The sequence below is a fragment of the Toxorhynchites rutilus genome, chromosome 1 (assembly GCF_029784135.1).
Source record: "Toxorhynchites rutilus septentrionalis strain SRP chromosome 1, ASM2978413v1, whole genome shotgun sequence".
NCBI classification, from domain to species: Eukaryota; Metazoa; Arthropoda; class Insecta; order Diptera; family Culicidae; genus Toxorhynchites; species Toxorhynchites rutilus.
The window spans coordinates 111,344,113-111,355,304 of record NC_073744.1 but is presented as its reverse complement, the minus strand read 5'-3'; the positions used below and the strand labels follow the sequence as shown (position 1 = coordinate 111,355,304).

Here is an 11,192-nt window from a genome sequence, read left to right as displayed (position 1 = left end):
CATCCAATAATTGAATATTTGCTTGTCGTATTTTGAGTAGAATATATTTAATAAAGTACACGTTGACCAAATTTTATCTATCAAAAAGAGTCAAATATTTGGCTTCGGTCAAACAGTGTATGAGCACCCTTAGAAGTCTTTCCAGTCTACCAAATAAAACATTTCAATGAAACTCGTGTATTGGAATAGGATATTTTGCTCGTCTCGACCGTGACTGAAGCCGAGACGAGACGAGACGAATTGGGGGGATGTTGATCGACGCTGCATATTTGTATTCGACAACTAGAGACGTTGGTTGATCGCTCGATTAATTCAAAAAGTCGAATATCTGCAATTTTAATCGAGTAATTTTGTATCGAATAATGAAAAATCAAAATATGAATACATCGAATAATTATCGCAGTAATCGCGTTTAATGAAAAAGGGAACCATTCTTTCAAAAAATACAGTGCAAAATTTGTTTAACCGTCATGGTTTTTTTTGTCGAAATTAATCGAATATGCTGAACTATTCACGGTTGAAGCATACAAATAATTCCCTGGTGGTGGAGGAGTTGGAAGAAGAATTCAGCGTCTGCAGGAGTAAAAGGCGGAATTGAAGGAGATGGTCTAAACTCACGTACTAAAGTGGTAGCATTCAAATTCAGAGTGCCACGGAAAATATACCATACTAGTGGTCAATGATTCTATAAATATACCTATTTTGGCCTAGTAGTTATAGGGACTGAGCAAACAAATGTTGTATGTTGGTGCAATAAAAAAATTGTGCGTCATTTTCATGGTGTGCTCTTTTTTCAAAATGGTAAATTTATCAATATACTGAAATGCTATTTCATTCAAAAACCATTATTCTGCATCATGTTTATTTCAAATTTATATTTAATGTTAACAACAAAAAAAATCAAAAATCGAATATCTGCAATCTTAATCGAGTAATTTTGTATCGAATAATGAAAAATTAAAAAAAATAAAATCAAATTATTACATTATAATCTTTTTTATTATAGATTTCTATTCATTTTTGTTACAAGAAATAAACATTATCTCGATTAATCGAATACTGAAAGACAATTATTCGAATGAATCGAATATTCAAAAATGACCCCACGATAAATCGATAATCGAATAAACAGAAATCTCTATTGATAACAGAAGAATCACATTAGAATGACCAGCCGTACCTGTTGCTGCTGTTGGTGCAATTGGTGCCGGTTTTCCACTGAAGCCTGTGAAGATATTGGAATGGGCGACCGTTTGGTCGAATAGGTGCCACCACTATCGTGCGTATCTCCCTGGGACCAACGCTTACCATCGAAACCTCCATCGCTTGTGCTGTATCCAGAGTCGACGTGAGCGCGTCTGTACCGGGTAACGTCCAACAGACTTCCGGAGGAATTTTTCGACCTCCGAAGGGTAGCGTGCCCATCGAGACCACTTTTCGATTCTCTTCTTTAGCTACAGTTGTTTCTAGATACTTGAACATGTGGACGAGACCTCTAACGCAAAGTTAGGGGTAAAAGATTCACATGAAAATAATTGAGACGGTTTTTAGGCAATATACGAGACGTTGTAACGTGTAACATCATACATCATCTAAATGTGCAAACATGCAAACGTGAGACCCCGGGGCAGATAGACCAGCTGATTGTTGCGCAGAGTGAACAAACGCATATTCCATAGATCGTCCAGCCGGGGAGGAAGATGAGTGATTTGGTTACAAGCGGCATCGAGCTCGATCAGCTTCTCCATCCGACTAAGCTCGTTGGGAAAACCGAGCTCAAATCAAAACAGAAGTGTAAAAATGTAAACATCTGTCATCGATGTAGATAACGTATTGTATAGTTTAGTGAAGTACGACGAATGGCTCGTTCAAAACCATGATGGGATTTGTGTACGTTTCCTATTCATTCGATAATCGGAATAATGATGATTATTTCAAGAGAAGGTCAATGAAAAGAAAGTTTACCAAGTGTTTCGATTCGGTTTGTTCATGCTACCCACCACCAGGGTTACCATATCTGCAGAATAATCTGCATTTATACAGATTTTTCAGACTTTTTGAAACCAAGAATCTGTAGACACAGATTACAGTTTTTTAAGTTTTCATACAGATTTACAGATTTTTCAAAATAATTATCCAATATTAGTTATGGCTTGATATCAATAATATTTTTCCCAACTCAGCAATTTTATTCATATAGCATTCAAATCAGTCAGCATGGGAGTAATTTTAGCGTTCATATGTGGCATGTAGCTTAATCTAAGGCGAAAAGATGCAAAAGTTTGCGTCCTCGGCTAGCTTTACAATGAATAAATAACACTGTTTATCTTTTGCGATGAATGCGATTTTTTATGTAGATAGCATCAACATTGTCAAATTCATAATGAATTTGTCAATCAATGATGCTAACTAAAGCTAAGATTATGCTTCATAATTGAAATAATAAATTCAACCCTTTGCAGTCGTGTAAAATCTCGAAACGTGTTATTGAAGTATTTTTATTTGAACAGGCAGTAATGTATAACTTTGTGAGATTATGAAAGATGAGCAAGATTTCTTTATTTTTTGTAAACTGTTGATAAGAATTCACTAAACAATGTTTTATGTTCATGTGATTTTTTGAGGCCAAACACACAGATTTTATTATGGTACCATGCCCACCACTACCCGTCTATGGTACTGCGCACAGTTGGAATTGGTAAGCTGTAGGCATGTACATTCGTGTAACAGGCCGGTACAGATACAGCGATTGTACCGAGTTACTTGCATGGTTCTAGCGCTGTAAATGGAGCCAGACATACAATTTTTGAATTACAACGCTAGTACAGTTGTATGTCTGTCATAAGTTCGCAAAAACAGTAGACTTTTGATATGACCTCAGTGCGGATTTGATTTTTGGCACACCAGTTATCTACTTGCCATGGAATTAATTGTGAAATATGTATAGCTACCTTGAATGGAAGCGTATTAACGGGCAAATGTCAACATTGTTTTGTTTCTTCACCAAAACACAAAGATTGTCTCCATTTTCAAGTTTGGAAAATTTGTCTGACATTCGACGGTAAAAATTAATTTTGGCTTTATTCGCTCATTATTTTTCATAGCAGATCTCTTTCTAAACAAGTGTTATTCTGCTATTGGAACTCAACAGGAAGCATTCGGGAGGGATGGATCCAATTATTGACTGGCAAATTTCGCGCCATGACATCAAATCTCGGGGACAATACCTGCTAGAGACAGGTAAATGGGCCGATTGTCACTTCTTGGTTGGGCAGGAACCAAACCATCAAATGCTAGCTGGACACAAGCTGATTCTTGCGATGGCGTCCCCAGTATTCGAGGCAATGTTTTACGGTGGACTTGCCGAAAAGAACGATCCGATTCCTATTTTGGATCTCGATCCTTCCGCATTCAAGTCATTGTTGGAGTAAGTTTCACATTGATTAGGCTAGCTTTCTGTTTTTTTCAACAGTATATTTTTAGGTATATTTACACTGATAAAATTAGCATCAACTCTGTAGATAAAGCGTGCGAGCTTTGCTATGGAGCTAAAAAATATATGCTTCCCCATGTTGTGGAACAATGTATCACTTTTCTATGGTCGGATCTCTGTCCTAAGAACGTCTGTCGAGCGTATGAATTTGCGAAACTGTTTGAAGAACCTCGTTTGATGGAAAAGTGTTTGCAAATCATGTGTACGAAAACAATCGATGTAGTGCAGGACACTAGCTTCGAAGATGTTGAACTCAGTACCATTATTACGATTCTCGATCAAGACGTTCTCAACATTGATTCTGAGTTAAATCTGTTCTGGGCAATAAATAAATATGCCGAAAAGCATGGTTTATGCGCCAGTCGGAATCTCGATGCGAACCAGTCAGGAATTGACCAAGATCAGGCAATTTCTCCTCAATCACCTCCGACGGTGGACGTGGAGGCTAGTTCTTCGAACATGCAACGCAACAACAATCAAAATAATGTTGGTGGAAATACCGACCAACAAGCAGGACCACCAGTACCGATGGGAAACGCAGGACGCCAGCAAGAGTTGCCAACGATTCGTGACGCTATCCGTCGGATTCGATTCCTTTCTTTGAATCCGCAGCAATTCGCCGAAGGACCAGCTAGAACAAATCTGTTGACACAATCAGAAGCATTTGCTATCTTGATGAACATTTCGACAGTCAATAGTTGCTATCCGATGCCAGAAGGATTTACTACCAATAAATCCCCGAGAAATGCATTCTGCGATTCTTCCCCGTCAAGTCCGGTGGCCGGGCCAAGCGGAAATCCACCGACCCTAGGACATCGTTCAGGATCGTCTGCCGCACCCAGTGGACTCTTCACACAACATGTTCCGCCACCACAACCAGCTCCTATTCCGCTTCAAACAGTTCCAGCGCCAGCACCAGCTCCGGTTCCACAGGCACATCCGGAAAATCCAGACAGTCCCTTCTATTCCAACTATCTCGATGAAATGCGCAACAATGATTCGAACTACGATCGCAAATATTACTGTCGCCGAATAATGCGTCAGCAGACTGAATGTTTGAACACCTCGGTTCTAGACTGTTCGCTGACGTTTATAGTGGATCGTTCAGTATGCATCACTGGCATTGAAGTCCCGACACAGGTGCAGGGATCATCTATCGTCGGAAATGATCGTTACTCAGAGCTTCTGTATGCTCATTTGCTCGACGCACATGGATCACGTTTGACCTACACACACTGTAATCAACGTGTACAGTATAACTCGATGCTGGAAATCTCCTTCGATCGTCCGGTCTTCATTCAACGACACAAGATGTACAAAATTGGTGTGGTTTTCAACAAGGTCGGTTGGTATCCGGTAAGCCAGTCGGTGGCCAAAGTTAACTGTGACAACGTTTGTTTCACTTTCTGTGTTGGATCACAGTCGGAATCTGTACGTGATGGACTCATCCGAACAATTGTCTTTACGTATCCTCGCGATGGAATTGGTTTTCCCTAAATAAAATATATCGATTGTAAAATCACTTCGAACATTTGCTTCTTCTCGTGAGATTTGCACTGAAAATTTAAATTCATACCTAACTAACATCATTATACTCGATTTAAATAAACTACTAAACCTCTTCAAATATAGCTATCAAAATGATGTAAAGAAATGTATAGAATTGGAGCGAAAGAAAATCCTTATTTTCATATCTTATTAGTGTAACATACTTGTCGATATTTCTAATGCGCTCGGTAAAATGAGCATACCCATAAGCCGTTATACAAATGAACGACGAAATGTATCGGAAGATAAATATCAAAAATAGGGTCATATCAATAAATGATCTGGAAGCTAACAAACGTATATTTATTCTATAAATCAATATTGAAACTCCGAAGTATATCGTGAAGTGTGAAAACATAAAAACTGGAGACGGGGATGGGAGACCGAAATCAATTAAAACTGGCTCATTCTCAGGTCCGAGGCTCGTTAGTGCTACTTCCGGAACTCAATCGAAGGAAACGCCGTCGGGCAGAGTAAGAAGAGGAGCTTTTCATGAGGGTCTCCCAGAGGATAAATGATCTGAACACAACCAGAACGAAACAACAGGAAACGAGCGATAGCCTGGTCATGACCAGGAGTCGCGCTCGAAAAGTTTGATGTAAATTGGAGCATTCTGAGTTTAATGATAAATAAGCGTTTGATTCCAGCGGTTGAAATCCCACGGGGCGAGGCGGAATTTCATCTACACCACCATTCGTCGGTACCGGGAGACGGGCTCGGCCAAGGACCGTGTGAGACCCTGGTGGCCGCGTTCGGCAAGGATGTCAGCCTGCCATCAAGTTGGTGAGGGAGCGGGTTTGTCGAAAAATGAACCGCTCGATTTGGAAGACCGCAGCTGATCTGGATGTGTTGACCGGGACTACCCACACCATCATGACGAAGGACCTAGGAATCGAAGGCTTCAACGAAAAAGAGGCTGAACAGATCCAAACTGATACTTACGTCATGGGAAGAATATCGATTCTTCGTTGATTCGAAGCACAATAAAAAGAAAATTTTCCATATCAGGGGGGCGATCACTGTCTTCGGGGACTCTGAAAAGAGGTATGCACGTCGGTCCTCCGGCAAGACAGGGAGGGGGTTGGTGCAGCTCCGTAAAAACGAAACGTACATGAAAATTCACAAAGAAATTCGAGACAGAACTTTTTTTTATTCTTTATTTGAGAGGTGTTCTGCCTCCTGGGCTGATTCGCCTCTTTATCGACGGTATTGTAGTTTTGAGATCAAATTATTGTGTCGTTGTGAACCCGCATGAGCACAGTGTCAAGCAAAAAGTTCTGGATGGTCTATACCCATGGATGTTTTAATCTGGTCGCACCGATGGCATCAATGGCGCTCGCCGAATCGGAGACGACCAACAACGGCTTGGAAGATGATTTTTTTCAGGATCACGGCTTCCTATGATATCCGGGGACATCCGATTGTCTGCCTTGTGCTCTCAGTGCTCTGAAAAGCTGAGAGCGAGCAGCATGGAACCGGATACCAAGCAATATGCTCAATGTCGTTGTAGCCATCGTCGCAATCACAAAGATTGTTTGCTGCGAGCCCAATGCGATAAATATGCGCGTTTAGGTTGTAGTGATTGGATATAAACCGAGATATCACGCGAATGAATGACATTGGATCCCTTGAACCATGTACTCGTCGAGATCTTAGGGATAATCGTGTGTAACCAACGACCGAACTCATCTTCACTCCACATGCGATACCAACTTACGAGTGTGTGCTGACGAGGATGATGATGTTGGATTAAAGAGGCTTTAAACTTTTCAGTTCATTCGCCTCTAAAAAACTGACGAGGAATGTGGAAAAATCCATTACAAGCAATTTGCCTTTCAAAAACAGGAAGTGGGTTATATCTGTGGTATAACTGCAAGGGTGACGTAGGACTATCGTTAATTTAGTGATCATTTGTTTTTAGTTGCATCTGAATCAATTCTCAATGAATGGATGAATGAATAAATTGCAAGATTGGTGAAAGTTCTTCTTGTAAATCTGTCAGCGGATGAGTATATATATGAAATTATCATATATATTTAGAAAACTTCAATTGAACTCGTTCAAAGTTGTCAAGTGGTCCTGAAAAGAACCGTTTTGGTTTTATGTGGTGATTGTGGTGATTGCCAGATGGTTTGATTGGTGACCACATGTGCGGATGTGCTGATGTGTTTGGCAAACGTTAGATCGATGCAAGAACTACCAAGCGTGATAGCCTCGGTTCGATTACTTGCTAGCCTCAAATTTAAATAGTTCTCCATAAAGTCGAGAAACTCTAAGTTTTCGGGCTTGGAAACGTCAATGTTGAAGTCACCTGTGACCACCGTTGGCATAACCTGTTTAGCATAACAAAACAGGTTGCGCGTCATAAACCACTTTATATTATTAGTGCTAGTACCTGGTGGAATGTATACCGACACTAGCAGTACTTCGGTATTCATAACTATCACCTTAGCTGCACAAATGTCTCCATATCCGTCAGCTACACCGAGCATCTTATCACGTTCCTCACTTAACTGTTGGATCGTGTGAGGTATAGCCAAAGTGGATGCCGTGGTTTTTTGGTAGATTGCTACACCACCAGCTCTCGTATCGGTACGCTTGAACTGTATGATGCAGCTATAACCTTCGATCTTGACTGTAGTATGATTATCTTGCCAAGTCTCGCTTAGCGCGAATAACTCTACGCTGGTCAGAATTTTGTCTGTGGAGATGTCCAATGCGTGAGCGTTTAAACTCTGTACATTGATGGTCATCAATGTGCTTGCAGAGCCACTGCTGTTCACAACATTCCATAATTCATCTCCAAGGATACGTAATTTGTGGTTACCTAAGCGCTGCAATTCATTCCTTAGATCTACCATCTTAGGCGAATTACCTCGTTTAGCATGATAGAACTTAAATGAATTTTTGGAGTTTGTCAAATAAATACCCTGAATCGACGAAACGCGTGACAAACCAACGTACACCAACTGTTGATTCTGACTCTTGTCGTAGTCATATACAATCTCAGAGAAAGTACCACCTTGTGACTTATGTACAGTTAAAGGATCATATGAGGATCATGGACGAACACGGCTTTCCCCGAAAGCTGACAAGACTGATTCAGGCAACGATGAACGGTGTGCGGATCTCAGGTGAGCTGTCGGAATCATTTGAGACTCACAGGGGACTTCGGCAAGGCGATCGACTCTCCTGTCTGCTCTTCAACGTGACGCTGGAAGGTGTTATGCGGAGAGCGGGCTTCAACATGCGGGGCACGATTTTCAACAAGTCTAGTCAGTTTATCTGCTTCGCCGACGACGTGGACATAATCGGAAGAACACATGCGACGGTAGCCGACATGTATACCCGACTGAAACACGAAGCAGGGCTGATTGGGCTTGGGATCAATGCGTCTAAGACTAAATACATGCTAGCTGGAGGGACTGATCGCAACAGAGTTCTTCTTGGTAGCAGTGTTGTGATCGACGGCGACGAGCTCGAAGTGGTGGAGGAATTTGTCTACCTTGGCTCGTTGATAACAACTGACAACAACAATAACCGTGAAATTCGAAGACGCATTGTCAATGGAAGTCGTGCCTACTATGGGCTCCGCAAATCCTTGAGGTCCAACAAGCTCCGACCCCGTACGAAGTGTACAATGTACAAATCCCTAACTGTAGTCATGGACCGGGTTTATTGGAGAAGAGTAGTGAATCAGATCTAATCTCAATGGGATGTAGAGTCATAGTAAATAAATTATAGACGGATCTTGCATTGACTGGCGGGAGTTGCCGCAGATCACCGCAGAATATAATATTTATTCCACCGAATGATAATTTCCGGTTATATCTTGGAGGCGCGCATGTATAGTGTTTAAAATATCCGCACCAATCATGCTGACCTCATCTATGATAACCGTTTTTACATCTTTGGATGTATTACGGTACATTTGAAGCATTTCAAAGCTGAGCTTGGAGTTGCTCCGTCGCGACATAGTGATCCGAAGTGCCGAAAGCACTGTAGTCCCTCCAATAGCGACAGCTGCCTTCCCTGTAGAAGCACAAGCAACATATACGTTCTTCTGGGAAATATGAGTCTGACAGTAACTGTTGATCGTCTCCAGGATTATACGCAACGTGAACGTTTTACCGCACCCAGCAGGACCAGTGAAGAAAACTTGCAACGACTTGTTATTCTTGCTATAGCTATGTAATACATCGATCACATGCAAGATCAAGTTACGCTGCTCCTTATTTGTACACTCTGTCCAACTTCTGAAAGACCAGGTGATGATCTTGCTGCATGGTGTCACAGTAAACAAACAACGCTTCAGTTTATATTCTAGTGTATTTGTATTGGTAACTATTTGCATATGCGTGTGTGCAAGCGTTGAGCGTAAACAAATGTTTTTGTATTTTTCAAGTGTCAAGTTTCTATAAGACCAGTTACGTTTTCTGTTGTTTTTAGTTAGTTTGTTTAATAAATCTAGAAAATGCCGAAAGGAGAAGTGCCCATGGGTGCTGAGAAAGGACAAATCGATGCATTTCACCAAGAAAGTGTTGGAATTAGAGAAATTGATCGTCGGATTGGATGATCCCATCAAGTAGTTCTCAATTATTTGACAAATCCTCAAGGATACGGTAAAATAAAGAGAGCTCCACGTAAATCAAGCTCTCTGACCGGGATAAGCGGGAAATAATTATAACAGCTTCGAGTACCTCAAAATCACTTATGCAAATAAAGCAATCTTTGAATTTAAATGTTTCACGGGAGACAATTCGTCAAATTTTGGTTAAAAGTCCTTACATAAAAGGGCTAAAAGGTTAAAGCTTCTAAGCTTACACCATCTCACATCGAAAGGCGTCTGAGTTTTTCCAAAACTCACATGAATCAACAGTGCGACATGGTATGTCATGACAAAGAACGTTTTCAAAAGTTCAAACAATTTGCTATATACCATAACGAAAAGTTCTTCAATATTTTTTTTTACTTCTAACTTTGCTAGGTTATCTCCAGTGACGAAAAAAAATTAAATTTGGATGGTCCTGATGGTTTCAACGGGTACTGGCGTGATTTACGGAAGGAGGAGCAGTATTTTTCAAAATGGAATTTTGGTGGAGGCTCGTGCATGGTTTGTTGAAGCCCCCCCGGTACGACTGACAGCATTTATTTCAATCTGTCTCGTGTAGGCAACACTGTCCGTTTTGACAGTTATCATTACTTCCGCTGTGTAATAAAAGAGAAAATAAATTCATTCTTTCTTGTGTTAGCTATCGTACAGTCGTGTTTTCATTTAGCTGTCCGAGCCGCCTGTCCTAGCGTTTTTACTCTGCTAACAGGTTATGGGCCCAGCACTATATTCAAGAAAGTGTCCGTTTCTAGTAGAAAATTAAGTTTTTCGGGTAAAAGTGCGTCGTTGTTAGACTTTTTACATTGAGGAAAAACTATGGATTTTTCGAAAGTAAACGTTATCCGATTGAATAATCGGAATTATCGGTCGTGGTCGTTTAAAGTGCAGATGCTGATGATGCGCGAGGGAACGTGGAATTACGTTGACCCGGGAGTTGCGCCGGATCCGGTCACCGACGCTTGGCGAGAGGGCGATTCGAAGGCGAGAGCAACAATCGCGCTGCTGGTAGAGGATAACCAGCACAATCTCATCATGACGAAAACGACGGCGAAAAGCACGTGGGATGCGTTAAAAGTCCACCATCAGAAAGCGACATTAACAGGAAAAGTTTCGTTGCTGAAGGAAGTTTGTAGTGCGCATTATACAGAAGGCGAAAGTATGGAGATGTTTCTATACGGAATGGAGGAGCTTTACTCTCGTTTAGAGAATTCCGGAGAAAAATTATCGCAGTATATGCAAGTGGCGATGATCTTGCGTAGTCTTCCAAAAGCTTTTGATGCTCTCACCACAGCGTTGGAGAGCCGGTCGGACGAGGAACTCACGATGGAGCTGGTCAAATCGAAGCTCATCGATGAGAGTGAAAAATTGTACGGCGAAAAAGTTTCAGAAGAGCGTGTGCTGAAAGCTAGCAACGAACATAAAATGGCGGCTGCTGTGTGTTACTTTTGTGGGAAACCTGGTCACAAAAAGCGGAGCTGCAAGGAGTTTCTGTCGCAGAGAAACAGTGGTGAAGATGGCGGAAAGAAGAAAAATAAGCCG

The 11,192-nt window shown here is 41.3% G+C and overlaps 1 protein-coding gene across 2 annotated transcripts; it reads left to right on the top strand.

Annotated features, from left to right (window-relative positions):
- Positions 1–2,966: 2,966 nt before the first annotated feature.
- On the top strand, positions 2,967–5,134 carry LOC129761917 (uncharacterized). Of its 2 annotated transcripts, none has more exons than XM_055759768.1 (3): positions 2,967–3,061; positions 3,152–3,427; positions 3,484–5,134. In XM_055759768.1, exons 1-3 carry the CDS (start codon positions 2,979–2,981, stop codon positions 4,988–4,990), a joined length of 1,866 nt encoding a protein of 621 aa, XP_055615743.1. In that variant the 5' UTR covers positions 2,967–2,978; the 3' UTR covers positions 4,991–5,134. The 2 variants fall into 2 exon arrangements, with proteins under 2 accessions (XP_055615743.1, XP_055615744.1); XM_055759769.1 differs by having other exon boundaries at positions 2,986–3,061; positions 3,125–3,427.
- Positions 5,135–11,192: the final 6,058 nt, after the last annotated feature.